The sequence below is a fragment of the Pseudonaja textilis genome, chromosome 17, assembly GCF_049901715.1.
Source record: "Pseudonaja textilis isolate UNSWEBS1 chromosome 17, rPseTex1.2, whole genome shotgun sequence".
Taxonomy (NCBI): domain Eukaryota; kingdom Metazoa; phylum Chordata; class Lepidosauria; order Squamata; family Elapidae; genus Pseudonaja; species Pseudonaja textilis.
Genome location: NC_142006.1, coordinates 1,365,003 through 1,388,355, shown reverse-complemented (window position 1 = coordinate 1,388,355; position 23,353 = coordinate 1,365,003). Strand labels below are relative to the sequence as shown.

The 23,353-nt window shown below is 49.7% G+C and overlaps 1 protein-coding gene across 1 annotated transcript in view; it reads left to right on the top strand.

Annotated features, from left to right (window-relative positions):
• NOTCH1 (notch receptor 1) overlaps positions 1–23,353 on the top strand; it is a 105,835-nt gene that overhangs the window by 24,747 nt on the left and 57,735 nt on the right. The window contains 3 exon segments of the mRNA XM_087914367.1: positions 20,150–20,412; positions 22,854–23,135; positions 23,138–23,191. Coding sequence (XP_087770493.1) covers positions 20,150–20,412; positions 22,854–23,135; positions 23,138–23,191 — 599 coding nt within the window.

Genomic DNA, 23,353 nt, shown 5'->3' with positions numbered 1-23,353 from the left:
ATAGATAGAGAGAGAGAGAGAGAGAGAGAGAGAGAGAGATAGATAGAAAGATAGATAGAAAGATAGATGGATGGATGGATACATACATACATACATACATACATACATGAATCAAATCAACAAAGGTGTAAATGTTTATCTTGGTTTGTTTCAAACCAGACTCATGTCTTTTTGTGGCTTGGTGGGTTGTGTGAATCCAATCCAATATCACTGAGAGCTGAGCAGTTTTAGTCAGCCCAGAAAGTGTTCAGCATATTTATGGCTGCTTAAGTTTATTGTGTAAAGGCAGCCCCAGGATTAGGTCTCTGAAGGGAGAGAAAGTGGGGGTGTTTGTGCTGGTGGCTAAAATAACACTAGCAATGGCCCTTTTTATACCACTTCACAGTGCTTTACACAGCCCTCTCAAAGCAGTTTACAGAGTCAGCCTTTTGCCCCCAGTTATCTGGGTCCTCCTTTTACCCACCTCAAAAGGATGGAAGGCTGAGTCAACCTTGAGCCATTGAACTCCTGGCTGTGGGCAGACTTAGTCCACAATGCTGCATTCTAACCACTGTGCACCATGGAAGGAAGGAAGGAAGGAAGGAGGGAGGGAAGGAGGAAGGGAGGAAGGAAGGAAGGAAGGAGATGAGATTGAGGAAGGAAGGAATGAGATTAAGGAAGGAAGGAAGGAAGGAAGGAAGGAAGAGCAATAACAATAATTCTAATTCCTATTCTCTATTCTATTCTATTCTATTCTATTCTATTCTATTCCATTCCATTCCATTCCATTCCATTCCATTCCATTCCATTCCGTTATTCTATACTATACTATTCTTATTCTATTATTATATATTTATTATTCCCATTCCCTATTCTCTTCTCTTCCATTATTCTCTTTCTCTCCCTCTCTCTCTCCCTCTTCCTCTTCTTTAATTCTTTCATAGGTTCTCCTGCTTAAGCAGGGGGCTGGACTAGAAGACCTCCAAGGTTGCTTCCAGGTTCTATTCTATTCTATGCTGTGCTATTCCTATTCCTATTCTATTCATTCTTTCCTTGCCTGGATTGCTGAAAACATCCAGGCGTTTTTCGCAGCTCTGTGGGAGGGGTCCCTGGGTGGGATAGGACACCCCGCCCCCCCGAGATTTGCCTGATCAAAGAACTGACGGCCATCCAGCCGCTCGGCTAGAATGGCTGCCCGAGCGCAGCACCATTAACATGTGGGACGCAGGCCACTGAAAGTGGAGTTGAGAGGCGGCCTTGCTGCACAAAACGGGGTTTCCAAGGGAGGCTGCGGAAGAATGCCAGAGGGCAGCAGGTCCCCCATTGTCTGTGCGCCGTTCCTGTCGACGCTCGAGGTTTTGCCCTGGGACACCAAGTCTGGGGGGGGGTTTCCTTGGTTAAGCTTGGTTGGGCTGGACAATACCGCAGCCCGGTGAGAACCGCCCTGGCTGATAGATTTGCATGAGTTCCTTGCAGCCGTCAATTTCTCCCTGTGTTTGCGGGAAGGCTGAGCTGCCTTTTGTTCCTGGACGTTTGCAGACTGGCCCAGTTGCAGATATCGAAACCCCACCCGCCCAGCCTCAAGACCCCTACAACGGGAAGGTGGGCGCTACCTGCCGAAAATCTGGGAAGCCGTGGGATGCCTTTGCGTGGAATGCCTTCCTTTGCTGAAGCCAAAATTGACAACTGGCCGAGCCCCCCGGTTAATTGAATGTGTGTTTAATTTGAGGGTATGGTGAACCGGATTGCAGAGTTTCTGCAGAATTTAAGGACTGAATGCAGAGCTCACAGGGATAAAAGGTTCCCCTCGCACATATGTGCTGGTCATTTCCACTCGGGGTGTGTGGGGGCGGTGCTCATCTCCAATAGAATAGAATAGAATAGAATAGAATTCTTTATTGGCCAAGTGGGATTGGACACACAAGGAATTTGTCTTGGTGCAAATGCTCTCAGTGTACATAAAAGAAAAGATTCATTCGTCAAGAGTCAAGAATCATCAGGTACAATACTTATTAATAGTCATAGGGTACAATAAGCGATCAAATCACACTAGGAAACAGTCAATAAAAATCACAAGGATACAAGCGACAAAGTTACAGTCATACAGTCCCAAGTGGGAGGGGACGAAGAGCCAGCGCTGTCCAAAGACGTCTCCGTGGTCATGTGGCCGGCATGACTAAACGCCAAAGAAGGCGCACGGAGGAACGCTGTTCCCTTCCCACCAAAGGGGTCCCTCTTTTTCTACTTGCATTTTTTTTGCATGCTTTCGAACTGCTAGGTTGGCAGAAGCTGGGACAAGGAATGGGAGCTCACCCTGTGATGCGGCGCTGGGGGTTCAAACCGCCAAACTGCCAACCTTTCTGATCAACAAGCTCAGTGGCTTAGCCCCTGGGCCACCGCCTCCTACTCACAATGATAGCAGGTTCTAAAAATGAAAACCTGGTTTAAGTCTCAACCTGGGCCATTTATCAGATGCTCATTCATGTATCCAAGTTAATTTCCACCTGAATACTTTAAGAGCTATGTTGACCCAGAAAAATAGGCCAGAGGTTTGATTTTTCTTCAGTATGGTTTGGATTGCCTTGCATAAGTTGGCCCTTTCTTTAATGTATGTGGCTGAATAAACCATGATTGTTGGCTTATTATAAATCCCAGTGCAGGACCCTGATTTATTGCCCTCTTTAGAAGCTACGTTATATGCACCAGCAAGACTTTTGACCAGTGGAACAACTTGCCTCCAGAAGTTAGTGAATTCTCCAACAGTGGAAGTTTTTAAGAAGAGATTAGATAACCATTTGTCTGAAATGCTCTAGGGTTTCTTGCCTGGGGAGGGGGTTAGACTAGAAGACCTCCAAGGTCCCTTCCAACTCTGTTATTCTATTCTATTCTATTCTATTCTATTCTATTCTACTTCATTGGCAGTAAAGTAAGAAAACTAGAATTGGCTTGCCCGATTATCTGGTTTGCTTCTCAGTGAGTGGATTTCAGTACCCAGAATCCTTAGCAATGGCTGTGCTGGCTGGGGAATTCTGGGACTTGAAGTCCAGACTCCTGGAGGATACTAGGCTGGGAACAGTGACCCTAATTGCTGCCCAGGCACAAGAGAAGCAGATTAGGTGGACCTGTTCATGGATGGAATTTATTTTTTGAAAACTAGCTATAATTCTCCGTGTCCAGAAGGTCCCATCCTCTCCTTATTACTTGGTCTTGTAAGTGTTACCATCAAGAACTAGAACTCGCCATCTCCTGGCGGTTGGTCCAAAGTCAGTCTGGCTTTCAGAGGTAAGGTGAAACTAGAACCTGCATCTCCTGAGCTTCTAGACTGGGGCCTTCGCTTGACCACATTTCTAAAAACATCCTTGGTGAGAAAAGTCTTTCTTGGCAGCGATGTTGGCGTAATGTTTTAACAGATTAACAGAGTGGGAAAGGACCTTGTAGGTCATCTAGTCCAGCCCACCGCCCAAGCTGGAGACCCTACGCCATTTCTGTCCGAGGGCAGCCCAGTCTCTTCTTGAAAGCTTCCAGGGATGAAGCTCCCACAACTTCTGAAGGCAGCTTCTGCTCCATGGGTGGATTTTTCTCACTGTCAGGAAATTCCTCCTTATTTCCAGGTTGAATCTCTCCTCGATCAGTTTCCATCCATTCTTCTTTGTCTGGCCTTCAGGTGCTTTGGAGAATAGCTTGACCCCCTTCCTCCTCTCTGTGGCAGCCCCTCAAATATTGGGAGATGCTCTCCTGTCTCCCCTGGTCCTTCTCTTCCCTAGACTAGCCAAGCCCAGTTCCTGCAACAGTTCTTCGTATGTTTCAGCCTCCTGGTTGCTCTTCTCTGCACTCTTTCTTAACCTCTTTTTGACGATGTCTGTTTTTTAATCTTTTAAAAGTCTGAAGAGTTTGCCAGAGAACGGGATGACACCAAATTCTATCTATTGAGGGGGGAAAATAGAAGAGCTATCATCTCTTTCCTGCTTCCCTCCTGTTTGCAATTCAGAGCTTTGGTTTGGAAGCCTCTTAGTGCCGGCCTTTTTTTTTTTTTAAACAAAATTAATTAGTAACAGTGACTATAAGAACCATAAAATACACCAGTCGGATTGGAGAATGGGAATGACTGATGTGTTGTCAAACATTGTAAAAGTTTTCTTCAGGTGTTTGCGAAGTGTACATATTTATGTGCAAAGGTCTGGAGGCATCGTAAAACAATTAGGTGAAGCGTTTATGTTGATTGTCCTCTCGGGACCTCTGATTTTATTTTTCTTAAAATTAGATAATGGAAACGTGGGGCCACTTTGCAGTGCCAGGTGTTAAAATATTTACAGGGATTGCAATAAAAAATGTAACATCGTGCAAGTGGTTAGCGGAGTGCATGAATTTGAATACACTAATTGCTTTGTTAACCCGGTTGTTAACCGTGATTTCTCCCACCCCCCTTTCCCCCCCCCTTCTAAATGTTAATTTCGTTAAACGTGAGTATACTGTGCTGCAGTTCCTGCCACCAACAAACAAGCGTTTGGTTCAATTCTTTTTGGCCAGAGGGGCTATTTTAAAGCTAGAGTTATTCTACACGGAAAAAAAGCTAGATTTATTTTTATTTTTCTTCTTTTTTCTTCTTCTTCTTTTTATTTTAATTTTTCTTCTCCCATGAAATTAAATCTGGTCTGCTAAATCACTTGGCGGCTGAGAAGTAGAACATCTCCCAAGAAGGGTTGTGTGTGTGTGAGTGTGTGTGTGTGTGATGCCTTTTTCCCACTTCTTTGTTTTCTGGGTGCATCCTGAAAAACCTTCCCGGAACACTTATTTCATTTCCTAAAAATCTGCCGCCTGATATTGAGTCAGCCACTCTGGGGGTGTGTGTGGGAGGCTCAGCTTAAGGCAGACGTGAAATCCTCTTTGCATCTGGAGAAATGGGGGAACCCCACCTGAAGCCTGCCAAATAGCAGGTGGTTCTCGACTGACGACCATCATGGAGCCCGCCATTCTGAGACATTTGTTAAGTGAGTTTTGCCCTACTTTCTTGCCACCATTGTTAGGTGAAGCCCTGCCGTGGATAAGTTGGTGAACTGGTCATTAAGTGAACCTGCCTTTTCCCAAACACCAACCAAGATGTTCCAAATGTCCACAAGGCTTGAGTGCAAAAACTTCTTTGCTTCCTGCAAAGCACTCTGGTTTCTCAGCTGGCTTTTATCCCTTAAGGGAGGGGCCCTCACCGTGCAGCCTTACTCCCGAGTCACCCATGCTCCTGCAGCTGCTCTTTCCTTTGAGCAGCCCTGCACACACACGCACTGGGCCCAGGCTCCTCGGGGGCCTCTGCATCACTGCTGCCAGCCTCCACCATCTCCAAAGGCAGCACTCCACTCCCTGATGGTCCTGGCCCCATCCCTGCACCACACACAGGCCCCTCACCTGAGTCCTCGCTCTCCGAGACCTCAGCCATCCGCATCTGCTGCCGGTGAACCACAACAGGGATTTGCCGGTTCCCTGAACCGGCCACAAAAATTAACTACCGGCTCTCTTGAACCAGTGCGAACCGGTAGCAGCCCAGCCCTGCAACCGTGGCAAAAAAAGATCATTGAAAGGTTGGGCACCACTCATTAAACCATCCGCCTTCGCTTAGCAGTGGAAATCCTGCTCCAGTGAGTCAAAGCCTCTCTCTGTCTCTAGCGAAAAGCAGGGAATTGGGCTTGAATATGAATTGAGGGAGAGAACAGACAAACTTGCTGTATTTGCACCAGGTTAAACAAACAAACAAACAAACAAACGGTGATTGTTTACCTAGTATGCTAAGCTGGGTTAGGGTTAACCTGGTTTTATGGCTCCGTGCCTGTTGGATTGATTGAGAATTTAATGAGTTTGGGGGGGAAAAAACCCAGAAAAAATACTTTTATTTATGATGTTTGAATTGTTTTCAACTGGGAGTTGAGTTGAAAGCTGAATGCAGTTTTATTGATCAACTTGGGCCCGGTAGCCTAGCTGTATTGATTGGCTCCCTTTGCAGAAACCGATCGGGCTTTGGGAGGAGAGTTGCTGCCTTCTGGCTGGAGTTTTTGAGAGAAGCTTCCCTTTGCAGAGGGGACTACATTTTCCCAAATATCCGGTGTTTTCTTGTTACCTTGAAGGTTGCAATGCCCGAGCCATTTTTATATGGCGACTCCTTTGATGGACACCATAAAACTCGGGAGGGTGGAGAGAAGTCAGCCCTCCTCTTTTAATCTTTAAGCCAAGAAGTCAGGCCAAACTTTCTCCCTGAGGCTGTTTCTCCTCCCCCAGGCTGCTGGCTGTGGATGGAGGCGTTGAATTTATTGGCTCTGTAATGGGCTTCAAACTTTGAGCTGAATCAATCATTAAGCGCTAGAGATAACGGAGGGAGGGAGGGAGGTGCACAGCCCTTAAAAGCACCTGGGCATCTAAAGGAAGTTATCCAGCACTGCAGTGGATGCATGTAACCAGGATGCCCTGGGGAATGCAGAAGGGGCTTCCATTATCTGAGACACTTCCCATGGAGGAGGAGGAGGAGGAGGAGGAGGAGGAGGAGGAGGAGGAGGAGGAGGAGGAGGAGGAGGAAGAGAAAGGAGGAGGCACCCCTGGGCCCAGTGCAGTTAGTGCAGAGATAGATGATTGAATTCAGAGAATTATTCCGAGTATTTCCAAGGTTGCTTTACCTTCAGAGAATGGAATTAGATGGTCATGCCTGGAGGAAGCTCAACTTCACGCGACTGGAATAACTACAGCCCTGTGCACAGTTCTGGGTAGCCAGAGCAAGTCCAGGCTAGGAAGGACCAAGGGAGACAGGATAGCCATCTCCCAATATTTGAGGGGCTGCCACAGAGAGGAGGAGGGAAGGAGTCAAGCTATTTTCCAAGGCACCTGAAGGGTGAGACGAGGAATAATGGATAGAAACGGAAGAGAGATTCCACCTGGAAATAAGGAGAAATTTTCTGATAGTGAGAACAACCCGTGGAACACAAGTTGCCCTCGGAAGTTGTGGGAGCTTCATCCCTGGGAGCTTTCAGGAAGAGACTGGGCTGTCATCTGTCAGAAATGGGGTAGGGTCTGTTGTTTGGGTCGGGGGTTGGACTAGATGACCTACAAGGCCCCTTCCAACTCTGTTAATCTGTTAAACTAAAGTCCTTGCCTTATGATAGGCAGAAGAAGAACCTCAGGGCTTCAAAATCTAAGGGTTCAGTTCGGACAAAACTCAGCTGTTGAGAAAAATAGGATCGCCAACATGATTTCCGTTGTCTGCTGATGGATAGGGCAGGAGGAGGAGGAAGAGGAGGAGGAGGAGGAAGAAGGAGAAGGAGGAAGAGGAAAAAAGAAAAGGAAGAGGAAGAAGAGGAGAGGAGGAGGAGGAGGAAGAGGAAGAAGAAGAGGAGGAGGAGGAGAAGGAAGAGGAGAAAAGGAAGAAAAGAGGAAGGAGGAGGAGAAGAAGAAGAAGAAAGAAGAAACTAGGCCCAGCACCATGGGTCTCAAGCCCCCTGGGTGGACACTGGGATCCTCCGCCTGCTGTGGAGCAGATGGAACCGTCTCACGGCCGCTTCGGAGAAGGGCAGAGAAGCGGTTGCTGGACGTGACCGCTCTCAAGTGAGCAGCGTGTGACCCAGCTGGTATCAGGGTCTCCGGCATATGACCGTTTGGAAATCTTTGTTGCAAGATGTTAATCTGGGTTCTGCGGAGGGCGGTGGCCAAGCTTTCTGACAAGCAGAGCAGCTGGAAAGGGGAGCTGATCAGTCAAAATACCCGGTGTGTGTGTGTGTGTGTGTGTGTGTGTGTGTTTGTGGGTGCAGGTCCTTTCTTTGGAGAAGGTCAAGCAGCGGCTGGACAGGCGCCTGCTGGGGATGCACTGAGCAAGGCCGAGATCTTGCAGCCCCAGCCGCCTTTAAACAGATTAACAGAGATGGAAGGGGCCTTGGAGCTCATCTAGACCAACCCCTCTCCACCCAAGCAGGAAACCCTATACTATTTCTGACAGATGGCAAGCCAGTCTCTTCTTGAAAGCTTCCAGGGATGAAGCTCCCACAACTTCTGTTCCACTGATTAATTGCTCTCACTGTCAGGAAAATTCCTCCTTATTTCCAGGTTGAATCATTCCTTGTTCAATTTCCATCCATTGTTCCTTGTCTGGCCTTCGGGGGCTTTGGAGAATAGCTTGACCCCCTTCCTCCTCCCTGGGGCAGCCTCTCGAGTATTTGTTCCGGGCCAAGCTTTGTTCGAATTAAACAAGCACAAACTGTGTATAAAAGCAAACCTTTTTTAATGCGGCGCTGGGAATTCTGTGCATTCCCAACCAAGAGTCATTTAAACCTAGTTGTCCGAGATAAAAGCAAGCACTTTCAAGGTTGTAAAAGGCTGCCAAGAGCAGAAGTCTAATTAGGGATAAATATCCACCGACAGAAGTTTCAAAAACAAACCGGACTTAGCAGGGGCTTCAACGAGGGCTCCGAGTCTAAAGAACTTCTTTGCTTCCTGCAAAGAACACATCCCCGAGGGCTGGTTTTTATCCCTTATGGGAGGGGCCATCACCTTCCAGACTTATTCCTGAGCCGCCCCCTCTGCTTCAGCTGCTCTCTCTTTCGAGCAGCTCTGCGCACACGCACGCTCGGCACCGGCTGCCCAGGGTCCTCTGCGTCACTGCTGCCAGGCTCCACAAGCTCCGAAGGCAGCACCCCGCTCTCCGATAGTCCCGCCCCCATCCCTGCACCAGACGCAGGACCCTCGTCGAAGTCCTCGCCAGTCCTCCCTTTCGTCCTCACTGTCAGAGACCTCTGCTGTCTGCACCTGCTGCCGGCGACCACAACAATATTGGAAGATGCTCTCCTGCTTCCCCTGGTCCTTCTCTTCCCTAGACAAGCCAGGCCCAGTTCCTGCATCCTATGTTTTAGCCTCCAGTCACTCTCTCTTGCTCTCTCTCCCACTCTTTCTCTCTTTCTTTCTCTCCTTCCTTCCTTCCTTTCTTTTTCTCTCTCTCCTCTCTCCTTTCTCTTTTTGTTCTCTTTCTCTCACTCTTTCTCTCCCTCTCCCTTCAACTAATGGAAGGCTGCTCTCCTGCCTCCCCTGGTCCTTCTCTTCCCAGGACCAGCCAGGCCCGGTTCCTGCAACCGTTCATCATATATTTCAGCCTCCGGTCCCCTCATCATCCTGGTTGCTCTTCTCTGCTCTCTTTCTTGAGTCTCAACCTCTTTTTTATAGCGTGGTGCCCAAAACTGGATGCAGGACTCTAGGTGGGGCCTTACTGAGGCTTCTGGGGCCCAGGGCTGCTTCCTTCCCAAAAGCTCCGGCCCAGAAAGAGCAGATCCAGAAGCCACATCCGGCACCGAAAGCAACGATCTCGGGGCTTCTGGGGAGGGGCAGATTTGGGGATGAGTCCATGCCAGTTTGAGTTGCCCACACCCTCGGGCTGGCCTTTCCCCCACAGGCCCTTACCGCCCCCCCCCTCCCACAGCCCTCCATTGGGGTCTGTAATAATAATAACAGACGACATAAAGATAAAACAGGGAGCGGGGGGGGGGGACTTCTGGGGCTTCCCAAACTTTCACGCCAGGTTTCCAAAAGGGGGAGAAACTTTTGGACTTCGAGGAGAGAGGCGGGGGGGAAAGGGAGTGATTTAAAGAGAGAGAGAGAGAGAGAAGGGGAGAGAGAGGAAAGGGAGAGAGGGAGAGAGAGAAAAGGAGAGAGTGATTAGAGTGTGAGAGAGAGAGTTAGAGAGAGAGGAGAGAGTGATTTAAAGAGAGAGAGAAAGAGAGAAGGAGAGAAAGAGAGGGAGAGAGAGAGGGAGAGAGAGAAAAGGAGAGAGTGATTAGAGTGAGAGAGAGAGAGAGAGAGAGAGAGTGATTTAAAGAGAGAGAGAAAGAGAAGGAGAGAGAGAGAGGGAGAGAGAGAAGGAAAGAGAGAGAGAGGTAGAAGGAGAGTGATTTAGAGAGAGAAGAGAGAGAGAGAGTTAGAGGAGAGAGTGATTTAAAGAGAGAGAGTTAGAGAGAGAAGGAGAGAGTGATTGAGAGAGGGAGAGAGAGAGAGAGGTAGAAGGAGAGAGTGATTTAGAGAGAGAAGAGAGAGAGAGAGTTAGAGGAGAGAGTGATTTAAAGAGAGAGAGTTAGAGAGAGAAAGAGAGAGGATTGAGAGAGAGGAGAGAGAGAGAGGTAGAAGGAGAGTGATTTAGAGAGAGAAGAGAGAGAGAGAGTTAGAGGAGAGAGTGATTTAAAGAGAGAGTTAGAGAGAGAAGGAGAGAGTGATTGAGAGAGGGAGAGCGAGGTAGAAGGAGAGAGTGATTTAGAGAGAGAAGAGAGAGAGAGAGAGTTAGAGGAGAGAGTGATTTAAAGAGAGAGAGTTAGAGAGAGAAGGAGAGAGGATTGAGAGCGAGAGGGAGGGAGAGAGAGAGGGAGAAGGAAAGAGTGATTTAAAGAGAGAGAGAGAAGGAGAGAGGATTGAGAGAGAGAGAGAGAGAGAGAGAGTTAAAGAATGAGAGAGTTAGAGTGAGAGAAGGAGAGAGAGAGAGAGAGAGAGAGAGAGAGAGAGAGAGAGATTGCTCTGGAATTCTGTGAAAATGGGATCCCCGGCTGGGCTTTTCCCCTCCCTGTTTTGTGTTAAGATTGGCAGTGACCTAGCAGGCCTTCACTTGGGAGAGAGGCCTTTTTTTCTTTCTTTTTTGGCTGCGTCTTTTCTCTTTTCTTTTCTCTCCTCTCTTTTTCAAACCGAACCCAGGGAGCGAGAGGGATGGCCGGGGGTGGGGGTGGGGGGAGAGGCACGCGGGGCGTTGTGTTTGTGCATGGCATCTGTCTCCGCGCCCGGCAGATGGTAGCTGGCGTTGTGAAAAGGCCCAGCCAACCTTCTGGATTAATCACGGGTGAAAGGTCGCCCAAACATCTGCCTCGGGATGTGTTGGGAAACGGCATTTCTATAGAGGGGAGACGGGAAGGAAACAAAACCTGTTTTCGGTCGGAGGAGCGAGGGGGGGCGGGAAGAAAGGCAGAGGAACAATGGGAAGAACCCAGGCGGGGTATCCAACGCGGCCGGCGGGGGGGGGTAACCGAACACCCACCCCCCCGTGGCCCTGGGATTTAAGCTGCTCTGGGGCCACCGTCTCTAAAGTGGGTACCCTTGAGATGGACGGGACTCCGGTCCCCATCGTTCCCCGTTGGCCTAGGGAAGGCTGGCGGAGGGGGGGGGGTAACCACAGCTTCCCCCGGGGGCTGAATACTTTTATGGCTGCCTCTTCTTCTTCTTTTTATTTAAATAATTCTTATTAAATTTTACACTTTTATAAAAACAAATCCTATCCACAAGTTTTGCAATAAGTTGTGGCATTGACTTTTCCGTTTTCATTCATATATATGTGTGTTTATATATATATGTATATGTATATGTATATGTATATGTATATGTATATATATGTACGGTATTCAGCTTTGTTTGGGTATTTTCCCACGTCATTATAGTGGTGCTTTTAGACTTGTAGCAACGTCTGACTCACAGACGAACACAATACACACAATACCAAAGCCTGATGATGGCAGATGAGATTCTCCCGAAACGTTGCTACAACTTTAAAAGCACAACTACAATGACGTGGGAAAATACCCAAACAAAGCTGAATACCATACCTACCTACCTACCTACATACCTACCTACCTACATATATTACATTTTACATTTTACATTATCTTTTCTTCTTCCAAACGTACCATTTTCCCCAGACTTCTATAATATACTTTTTCTTCCTTCTCCTGCGATTCCATTGTAAGTTCATTCATTTCTGCACAATCCATAATTTTCTTTATGATCATATTATCTGTGGGACTGGTCTCTAATTTCCAATTTGGGGCATACATTATTCTAGCTGCTGTCAGTATATGTATTATCAGATATTCAATGTCCTTCTTATATTCACCTCTGATTATCCGGTTATCCCTAATAAGAGAGGCTGAGAGGCTGAGACCCAGGGAAGGGGAGGCAGGGATGTCCCCATTCAGTTGTCCAAGTAGAGAGGGAAATTAATTTAATTTAATACATTAATAAGGGGCATGCAGAAGCTCACCAGAGTGCCTGCCATCCCTGTCCTAATGCCTCCCTTTTATTCGTACCCATTTCATGTTTATACTTATATCTGTTATCTAACACATGCTTGACAAAGAAACAAATAATTAATAAAGTTGTGAAGTTGTGGGAGCAGAGCTCGGTTTTCCCTGCCGAAAGGAGCAAAATCCCAAATGTGGTTTTCTTTCGGTCTCAAGATATTGAGAAAGTTCTGGAAAGAGTGGAGAAAAGAGCCACAAAGATGAGGAAAGGACTGGAGGCTAAAAATACACGAAGAACGGTTGCAGGGATTGGGTATGTCTTGATGAAAAGAAGGGGCCAGGGATGACATGGTAGCGGTGGTCCAGTATTTGAGGGGCTGCCACAAAGATGATTTTATTTTCCAAAGCACCAGAAGGCAAGACAAAAGAAACCAATGATCGAAACGAATCGTGGAGCAAAGCAACCTGGAATTAAGGAGAAATTACCTAACGGGGAGAGCAGTCAACCGGTGGAACGGCCAAGCCTGCAGAAGTTGCGGCTGCTCCATCCCTGGATGCTTCGAAGAAGAGATTGAACAGCCGAATTATACCATTCAGGGCTCAGGAATTCTGGGAGTTGAAGTCCACAAGTCTTAAACTTGTCAAGTTTGAAGACCCTTTGTCTAGTGGGTTTCTTGTATGAGCAGTGGGTTGGACTAGACGGCCTTCAAGGTCCCTTGTAATTCTTATTCTGTTCTGTCCTGTTCTGAGATTGGGCTGACTGCAGGATGGCAGAAAAGGGAAGAACCTGCAATAATAGAGCGAGGGAAAAGACCAGCGTGCTTTGTGTACTTCCCCCGTGGCTGCTCCAACCTTCCTTCCGAATCGGGAAGGAGTCAGTGCTAAAACTAGTCCGTGTGGCTAATCCCCGTCCCTTTCTCCCACCTGGAGACACCTGTTCCTGCAGTTGGTGTCTGCCTGGGATGCATCTGTCGCCTTGTTCCAATCCGTATCTGTGGCTTATTCGGCAGCCGTTTTTTTTTTTTTTTTAATCTCCCCGGCTGAAGCTCTTTGGCAGATAAGGCCAGTCCCGTGTTGGAGACGCTCCAGTGTCGAAGCTTGATCGAGATCAGAAGTCGCTTGCCCGGGTCTTGGGGAAGAGACGTTGACCACGGCCCTCGGGGCAGGGCCTCCCGCTTGAAAACCGCTCTGACGCGGGCCGTTGTGGTGCAAAGGAATCCAGAAACGGGGAGCGGGTGGGGGGGAAATGCTCTCGAATTATTGACCCAAGGTCAAGAAAGGGGGAATAGGGTTCAAAGAGGCTTGCAAAACACCACCGTGATCCCTCATCATCGGGAGATTTCCTTTTAGCCTTCGGCGGGGGTGTGTGTGGGGGTGAGCCATGGGTGACAGTCATAGCCCAGGGGAAAGAAGGACGAAACACTTTCTAGGGCACCGGCCACACCCAGCCAGCTCCCTTCACCGCCTAATTCCTCCTTTCCAAAGTTGCTTTCGGGGTGGGAGGGATAGTCGGTGGATGGACTGCAAAGCGAAACCTTGTCTGGACACGAGCTTGTTATTTCCAGCCATGCCTTTGAGCCAGTAAAGGTCCAAGGGGGATTGTGGAAGACAATAACAACAACAACAACGACAATGACTACTACTACTACTATTACTTCTTCTCCTCCTCCTCTTCTTCTCCTCCTTCTCCTCCTCTTCTCCTTCTCCTCCTCCTCTTCTCCTTCTGCTTCTCCTCTTCTCCCTCTCCTCCTCCTCTTCTCCTTCTGCTTCTCCTCTTCTTCTCCTTCTGCTTCTCCTTCATCTTCTTCCTCTCCCTCTCCTCCTCCTCCTCCTTCCTCTTCCTATTTCTCTTTCCTCCTCCTTCTTTTCCTCCTCCTCCTTCTCCTCCTCCTCCTCGTGTAGGGTCCGCTTTTCGGCTCATGGAGTGCCACTTTGCGCCGTCAGCTGCCTCTCCAGGGCTCCGGCCCGTGGCTTGCATGTCTTTGCTGAGGGTGTCTCGCCGTCGCTGTTTTGGATGCCCGTGAGGTCGCCGGCCACTGACTTCTACTTGGTGGGCAGTCTTGGCCACGGTGGGAGGTGCTGCTCTCTGGACGTGTCCATCCCAACGGAGCCGGCCTTCCTCGTCTTCTCTCATCTAGTGGTGCCCCACCCAAATGCGGTTGAACGGCGTGGCCCAGAAGGGAGGCGCCCAATATCCAACCGATCCTTTGCCTTTCCATGGCACGGGGAGAGCTTGCGGTCCCTCTCGTTTCTGCCCAGCCTTCAGGGCCATGCAGGGTGACCGGCTGGAAGGGCGTCTTGTAGATCTTAGGTTTAAGGCGGGTTGGCGTTCGTCTGTCCCATAACCCCCCCGATGCATCCAGGCTGCCTTCCCCCTTGCTCGCCCCTCGCCATTGAGGTCGCCATTGCCTCGGCGGGGGGATCCCAGGTACCGAAAAAAAGGAGGAACAGCCTCCCCTGTGAGGGGATAATTTTCCTGTGGGTCAAGAAAGGGTTTGTGCCTGCTCATTGTGACAGTCTATGAGCCCCTCCAAATTCTTGCGTCCCCCAAGGTTGACTGCTCTGGTGTTACCCGATCCGATTGCAGAATTTGGGCGTGCGTTCGCGTGTTTAAAGCGTGTCCTGTGGAGCATCGCTGGGCCTTCAATTAGCTGGATTCTTTTGCGCCCAAAGGGGTCTGCTCAAATTGCAATTACACCTGGAGTCATTCTGTTCTGTACCAAAACGATTAGGAGTCGGGCCACAACTTTTTGGAAGTAGGAGTTGGCCCAGGTGTTTGCCAGAGCCTGGGTGGAGTGGAGGGAACGGTCCAAAACGAAGGCTGTCCGGGAGGGGCTGTGCCCAGCAGCAGCTGGAAGCACCTCCGTGGAGTCGGCCAAATGGTGCCCTCTCTAATAAAAAGCCTAAAAATTAGACCTGAGTGAAACCCTAATTGGCACACGTGATAGAAACTCAGCCTACGCAAATTTTGCACCGGAACCAATGATGCACATTGGCAGAATTGGCGCTCTTGCCCAGTTTAAATCGACCACCTGTTCGGCTCTGGACTGGCACTTGAGAAAGCCCCCCCCCCTGGGAAATGCCACACACGCCGGTGGCGCAGGAGGATCCTGGCTGGGGGAGCCTCACTTTGCCAAACGCTGCTTGGTCTCCTCTGCAGCCTGGGTGGCAATCGGCCGGGAGGGCAATAACCAGAGAGAAGGGGTGGGAACGAACCCCCCGAATTCGTGAGCCGGTCAGCTCCCTCCCTCCCTCTCCTTCTCTCCCCCCACTCTCCCTCTCTCTTTTTCTTTTCCTCTCTCTTTGCTGCTCTCTCTCTCTCTCTTCCCCCTCTCTCTTCCTCTCTTTGTCCCTTTCCTCTTTCTCTTTCTCCCCCTTTCCCTCCCTCCCTCTCTTTCTGCCCCTCTTTCCTTCCCTCCCTCTCTCTTTCCTTCCCTCCCTCTCTCTTTCCCTCCCCCTTTCCCCCTTTCTCTTCCCTTCTCTCTTTCCCTCTTTCTCCCTCTCCTCTCTCTTTCTCATTCCCCCTTTCTCTTTCCTTCTCTCTCTTTTTCCCTCCCTTCCTCTCTCTCTGCCCCTCTCTTTCCCTCCCTCCCCCTCTCTTTCCCTCCCCCTTTCCCCCCTTCTCTTTCCTTCTCTCTCTCTTCCCCCTTTCTCTCCCCTCTCACTTTCTCTCCCTCCCTCTCTTCCTCTCTTCCTCTCTCTTTCCCTCATTCTCTTCCCCCTTTCTCCCTTTCCTCTTTCTCTTTCTCCCTCTTTCCCTCCCTTCCTATCTCTCTGCCCCCTCTTTCCTTCCCTCCCTCTCTCTTTCCTTCCCTCCCTCTCTTTCCCTCCCTCTTTCCCCCCTTCTCTTTCCTTCTCTCTCTCTTCCCCCTTTCTCCCTCTCCTCTCTTTCTCATTCCCCCTTTCTCTTCCCTTCCCTCTCTCTTTCTCCCCCTTTCCCTCCCTCCCTCTCTCTCTGCCCCCCTCTTTCCTTCCCTCCCTCTCTCTTTCCCTCCCTCCCCTTCTCTTTCCCTCCCCCTTCCCCCCTTCTCTTTCCTTCTCTCTCTCTTCCCTCTTTCTCTCTCTCCATCCCTCTTTCTTCTGAAAATCTCTTGCTCTGCAACGCCACAATGCTGTGCTTGGTCTCTCAGAACCAGCTGGTGGGGGAGGGGGAGGAAATTGCAAACTGCAGCCTTTTCTCTGACCAGGCTGGCTGTCTCTCCACTGTGGCTCTTGGCCCGTCTTTTTTTTGGGGGGGGGGTCGGGGGGGAGTCTCGCTGCACCCTGTTGCACAGCCCAAGCATCCGGCTGAATTCCCTAGCAGCACAACGACACACACACACACAGACACAGACACAAACCCCTTGCCTGTTGAGCATTGGCCTGCCGGGGCCGTGTTTTGGGTGGCAGGGGGAGAGGGTGAGTGTGGTAGCAGCTGCTGCCCCCCTCATTAAAATGCACACCTGCTCCCAGCAGATGCTGCGGGCGCTGCTCCTGTGCCCGCTTTCCTTTCAGTTGGGCCTGGACTCTGCCCATCTCATTAACGCCAAGCGTCCCCAAACTTCGGGGGATTCTCACAGAAGGTTTCAACAAGAGGATTGAAAGCGACGCCGGATAAAGAGGGTGGGAGAGAGAGAGAGAGAGAAAAACTGACTCCCTCCCTCCATCCCTTCCTTCCTTCCTTCCTTCCTTCCTTCCTTCCTTCCTTCCTTCCTTCCTTCCCTTCCCTTCCCTTCCCTTCCCTTCCCTTCCCTTCCCTTCTCTTCCTTTCCCTTGCTTCCTTCCCTCCCTCTCTCTTCCTCCATCCTTCCTTCCTTCCTTCCTTCCTTCCTTCCTTCCTTCCTTCCTTCTTCCCTTCCTTCCTTCCTTCCCTTCCCTTCTCTTCCCTTCCCTTGCTTCCTTCCCTCCCTCTCTCTTCCTCCATCCTTCCTATTTCTCCTTCCTTCCTTCCTTCCTTCCTTCCTTCCTTCCTTCCTTCCTTCCTTCCTCACTCCCTCTTTTCCTCCCTCCCTTCCTTCTTTCCTTCCTTTCTTCCTCCTTCCTTTCTCCTTCCTTCCTTCCCTCCCTCCCTCCTTCCTTACTCACTCTTTTCCTTCCTTCTTCACACCCTCCCTCTTTTCCTCCCTTCCAACCTTCCCTCCCTCCCTCCTTCCTTACTCACTTACTCTTTTCCTTCCTTCCTCCCGCCCTTCCTGTTTTCCTCCCTCCCTCCCTTCTCTCCCTCTTCCTTCCTTCCCTCCCCTCCTTCCTTCCTCACTCACTCACTCTTTTCCTTCCTTCCTCCCACCCTCCCTCTTTTCATCCCTCCGTCCCTTCCCTCCTTCTTCCTCCTTCCCTCTCTCTCTCAATCTCATCTCCCTCCCTCCCTCCCTCTTTAAGGACAGAATGTGAAACTTAGTGCATGTGCCAGTCTGCCAAGTACAGCTTTGCCCCTCACCCCCACCCCCTGCCAGTTTCCATTTAGGCTTTGCTTTCTGCCGTGACTGAGCTCTTTGGCACACAAAGTGCCCCCTTCCTGGGAGATCTTGAGCCTCCTGGGCCCAGAGCCCTCCCCTCTGGGCGTTTGGCAGTCAGTCCAAATCCCAATCCCAGCAGGAGAGCCGAGGAGGCCTAGAACAAGACTGTCAGGAGAAAAAGTGGGTAGAAATGGTGCAGATCGCAAAGGAGGAGCGAGGCCATCAAAAATATGCCAACGAGCCCTTGCAGAAGCAGAAGAACAGAGTTGGAAGGGACCTTGAAGGTCTTCTAGTCCAACCCCCTGCTCAGGCAGGAGGCTTTGCAGGCCACAGGCTGCCTGGTGTCCCCAAGAGTGCAGGAGCTGTGACTGAGAAGCCAGGGATGCAGTGAGTTGTGCCCCAAATTCGGCATCTGCTCAACCCAGGAGGACCACACAATTCAGCTCCCCGGCTGACAAAGTGCTAGCTTCCGCACCCCACTCCTCACTCTACCCCTCCCTTTCCATCCCTCCCTTTCCCTCCCTCCCTCTCTCTCTCTTGGAGGCTATCCAAGCAAATGATGGAGGGAGTTGCAGGGAGAATAAAGTAGCCAGCAAGGAAGTCAGGGTTGCCAGCGTCACAGAGGAGTTTGGGGTTCCTTCGTAGCACGGCAGAGATCCTCAACAGGTGCAGAGGGTGTGATCTGGTTGGGTAATGAAACCTCTGCAAGAAAGCCAGCGGGCTCAGGGAGCACCAAGGACCTCACGGTTGTCCTCCTCCTCCTCCTCCTCTTCCTCCTCCTCTTCCTCCTCCTCCTCCTCCTCCTCCTCCCTGGCTAGAAAACCCCCAAGCGCAGGGAGCACCCAGGGCCCCTCACAGGTGGCCTTTCCTAGGTTTAGCCTGAGCTCAGCTTGGTCATGTTGCCAGTTTCTCCCCAGGGACGTCCATCTCCTTTCAGAAGGGCCCTGCCAAATGGAGAGGGCTGCTTTCATGAGCCAGTTGGCTCCAGCTCCTTTTGGCGATGCCTCACAGGTGGCCAGCGAGACCGGTGGATGGCCGTTGCAAGTCTCTCTCTCTCTCTCTCTCTCTCTCTCTCTCTCTCTCTCTCTCTCTCTCTCTCAAAACATAAAGGAAGGAAAATACGAATAAACGCCCCTCCTGCTGCCACGAGGCTCTGGCTGATGGGCCTTTTGAGGGAATTCCTGGTCGCGGGAGAAGCTTCTTCAGGTTTTCAGGAAGGGATGAAACTGTTGTGCAGAGAATTCAGCTTCTAAGGGACTAAAATGGGCTTTGGACATCTCAGCATACACACAAACGAGCCATTCACTTTTAAAATTGAAAGGCAAATGGGAATTAAACCTAGTTTAACTCTCCTAGTTTCGTGATGAACATTGCAGGTAGTCCTTGAGTTACAACCGCTTGTGACCGTTCGAAGAGATGACAAGGCTGGGAAAAGTGACTTCCCATCGTAAGCTCTCCAGGATCACTTGATCAAAATTTGCAAACTGTTTCCCATCTTAAGTGGCTTAACGTAGAATTCGCGTCTTTGCCCACAATCTCAGAATTTAAATCGGCGTTTCACAACCAGTTTAAAATAAGTAGACTTCAATTCCCAGGGAGCTCTCTTAAAGTGGCCAAAGTTGAAGAAATATTGAAGTTGGAATTGGTTGTAACTCCTCCAAAAAGAGGTTTGAAAATCTAACAGAGAGAAAGCCTTTTTGATTTCAGAGAACCAACAAATGCTCTTCTCTTAGCTTCCAGTGACCTGCATATTTATAGTGCAAAATGTTCTCAGAGATTTAAAAAATATTCTTTAAAAACACTCCAAAGGGCTAGGAAAACGATCTAGAATGTGGACAAGGTACTTTAAATTTACGTTGGAAATGTGGAGAGTTAAAAGTTTTAGCGTGCCTGGCAGATTTGCAAAAAAGCCAGAAAATTGTGGTTTTCAATACAGGCCCGTGACCCAAAGTATTTTAAAAACGGATATTCAATTAAAACCAGCACTTCCCCTGCGGGACAATTAGAAAAGAGTTGTGGAAAATGGCTTTTTTATATGATAAATGCTGTGAGATTTTTATTATGTGCAAAAATGGAAAGACTCTGAAATACCCACAACGGAGGAATGGTTGTTGAAGTTGCAGGATTAGCAGAGATAACACAATTACCCTCTCTGTTCAACGAAAGGACAATAACTTCATGTATGGTGGACTTTTTGCTGAAAAAAGAAAAACCCGAACTTGTGATTTTATGGGTTTGATGATTAGAAAGGGTAGACTGTGGAAATAACGAAATTATGTTGTAACCTTAGAGACGGCAAAAATATAAACATAACTGCGGTTAAGAAGATTGAAAGTTGATTCTTTACAGTATCGCTTCTTTCTAATTGGTTTTTTTTTTTTTGGTACTTTTTCCACATTTATTTTACTTTTTTCAAAATTTGCAATCTTTTTATTCTTTTTAAAGAATTTCTCTCCTAAGAGTCCCTTTAAGGAAAGGGGAAAAAAAAAATATACCTCCTAAGGGCTGCAAAATGAGTCTTAGAGACCGTTATCCGTAGCAGCGTGGTTACGGCTGTCCTTTGTTTGAAGCCTGCTCTTTTCATGGTCTCCCTGTTGGCTCCGTCCCATCCTCTGCCCACCAACAGCAGGAGGGCAGTTTGGATGGCACTGGAAGGATGGCTGGCCATCCCTTGATTGCTCCTGCAGGCCTCTCGCTCATCCTCTTCCTCCTCCTCCTCCTTTCTCTCCTTAGATGCTCCAGTGACTTCGTCGGGCAGCGGTGCCAGTTCCCAAATTTGTGCCTCAGCTCCCCCTGCAACAACGGCGGCACCTGCCACCCCGTGGTAGAGGGCAGCACCCCGGATTACGTCTGCTCCTGCCCGCTGGGCTACATCGATAAGTTGTGCTTGACCATTGAGGAGAACGCCTGCCTGAGCGGCCCCTGTCGCAACGGAGGAAGCTGTGACCTCGTCACCTTGACCGAGTACAAATGCCGCTGCCCTCCAGGCTGGTCAGGTGAGAGAGAGAGCAATGGGCACACCTTCCCATGGGCCCCTATTGAGATGCCTGCCGCTCCTCCCCCGGTAAAATTCCCCCCAAAATGTACCCACTGGTTCTCTGCCTGGTTGCTGGGTGAACGTGGCCTAGTAAGCCTCCTGCACCGTGATGGGGGGGGAGGGGAGTTTGTTTTCCCCAGGCTCCGGAGGCTTTCCTCATGCTTCCAGGAGAGTGAAAACGGCCTCTTTGGGCTCCAGAGGCTCTTTGGAAGCTGGAAATGGGCCCATTTCCGGCCTTCCTGAACTTCCAGGAGGCCCATTATGCACCCTCCCCAGGCTCCGGAGGCCGTCCAGAACTTTCAGGAGGCCTGTTTTTCACCCTTCCTGGGCTCTGGAGGTTCTCCGGAAGCTGGAAACAAGCCTGTTTCCGGCCTTCCGGTGCCTCTGGGAGGCCCCTTTTTCACCCTCTCTGAGCCTCCGTGCGGGCCCTGCATTGACCTCGGATCCAAAACGGGCCACAGTGGGACTCCTGTGAGGGGTGGGGCGGGTTGGGTGGGGCCGGACAGTCATTTCAACTACCAGTTCGGTGAACCAGGTATAAAATTAACATCCGGATCACACGAACCGGTGCGAACCGGGAGCATCCCTGGTAGAATCCCAGTTCTCAATTGCAGAACTGAGCCCGGCCTTGTTGTCCTTGTTGGGATTGCCGGACTTCAAGAATGCAAGGAAAAGAAATCTAATTTTTTTCGTGACAGATGGAACCAGGGGGTGCCAACGCCACCTCTTATCCATTTTCCAAAGGTTTCTCTCCATTTTTTTTGTACTCTTGATCAGTGTTTCTTTCTTCAACTTGGGCAACTTTGAAGATGTGTGAACTCAACTCCCAGTACTCTCCACCCAGCAAGGGTGGCTGGAAAATTCTGGGAATTGAAGTCTTCACTTCTTCAAAGTTTGGAAAACACGTGATTTAGTTGGTTCTGCCCATCATGTGGGAGGTGGAAGAGAGCAGGCTTCCAGCACAGGGACTAGACCAGGGGTGGGCAAACTACGGCCTGTGGTCCACATCCGGCCCGTGGGCCACATCCGGCCCGTTGGTCATTTTAATACGGCCGGCCTCTGAAAAAAAAAATTCCTCTCTGAAAAAAAAATTGGGGCCGGCCAAAAGAGACCCCGCGCCGCGCGCCATAAAATCGCACACACAACATGGAGCTGGGCAGCCGCTTCCCTGGTGGCGGGGCCGAGGTCGCCGCCCAGGGAACGCCCATTGCTTTCCCTCCGCCTGGGCTCCGCTCAGGTGTCCGGCTGGGGCTGTCAGGAGTTGCTACCGCGGGCGCAGCTCCGCACAGCTCCAGTTCCGCGTTGCCTTGGGAAGGAAAGGCCAAACCAGGAGCCGCTGAGCCTGAACCTCTGGTGCCGCTGCTGCCGTTGCAAAGCGCCACCGCGGCTCTTCCTTTTTGCCTTTCCCTTCCCGAGGCAACGCAGGACTGGAGCTGCGCGGAGCTGCGCCCGCGGTAGCAACTCCTGACTCAGGGGGCTTCCGAGGGGAGGGGAAGGAGGAGAAGAAGGGGGAAGGGGGCTGCAATTCCCAAAAAATCTTGTGCTGACCCGGCCCGTCTGTCAAATTTTAAAAGTCAATGTGGCCCCCGAGCCAAAAAATTTTCCCACCCCTGGACTAGACACTATCCTGGTTTAAAATGTTTAATTCTTGGATCAAGGTATCCCTGTAGTTTACACATACAAAAAACTCTAAAGTAGAAGAAATAGAACCAAAAAAGAAAATGTGTATATTTAAAGAAGCCGATGAACATGGAACACAGGTAAAAAAACAGAACTTAAGCCTGAAATGTTCCTATTAGGGATAATTAGAGGGGATTACAAGAAAGAAATTGAATATATAATGATACACATATTGACAGCAGCTAGATTAACCTATGCTCAAAACTGAAAATCAGAGAGTAGTCCCACAGATAATATGATAATAAAAAAAATATATGGATTGTGCGGAAATGAATAAATTTACAATGGAATTGCAGGAGAAGAAAGAAAAATAATACTGTGCGGTCTGGGAGAAATGGTATGTTTGGATAGATAACAGGAACAAAAGATAATCCAAAATGTAAATGCAATTGATGTACAGATGTGTGTTCATGTGTGTTTATATGTATGTATGTACCGTAAGTGAATAAGGAGAATGCCACAAAAATTGCACTGCAAATTGCCCTGCGAAAATTGTAAATATGATTTGTTTTTAAAACTGTAAAACTTTAATAAAATTTATTTTTAAAAAAAGAAAAGAAAATGGAACACAGGTGTTTGCAACGCTCTATAAAAACATTGAAAAGATCAGGACTGGAAAATGGAAGGTTTTCAAGGTCCCGTTTGTGGCGTGTCTGGGTTCTTCCTCCTTCCTGACTTTTTGGCTCGAAACAGGATTGTCTCCTCTCTTGGCCTGTGCAGGCAAGACGTGTCAGCAGGCCGATCCTTGTGCCTCCAACCCCTGTGCCAACGGCGGGCAGTGCGTGCCCTTTGAGTCCAGCTACGTGTGCCGGTGTCCCCAGGGCTTCCACGGGGCCACTTGCAAGGAAGATTTCAACGAGTGCAGCCGGACGCCGCCCATCTGCAAGAACGGGGGCACCTGCGTCAACGAGATCGGCTCCTACCAGTGCCACTGCCGGCAGGCCTTCACCGGCGACAACTGCGAACACCTCTACATGCCCTGCAACCCCTCACCTTGCCAGAACGGGGCACCTGCCAGCAGACCGGAGACGTGGCTTACGAGTGCACCTGCCTTGCAGGTAGGCTGGAGTGCTTTCTCTCTCTCTCTCTCTCTCTCTCTCTCTCTCTCTCTATCTATCTATCTCTATCTCCCTCACCTTAACTTACAGAGGAACAGAGCTGGAAGGTACCTTGTAGGTCATCTAGCCCACCCCCAGCCCCTACCCAAGCAGAAGACCTTA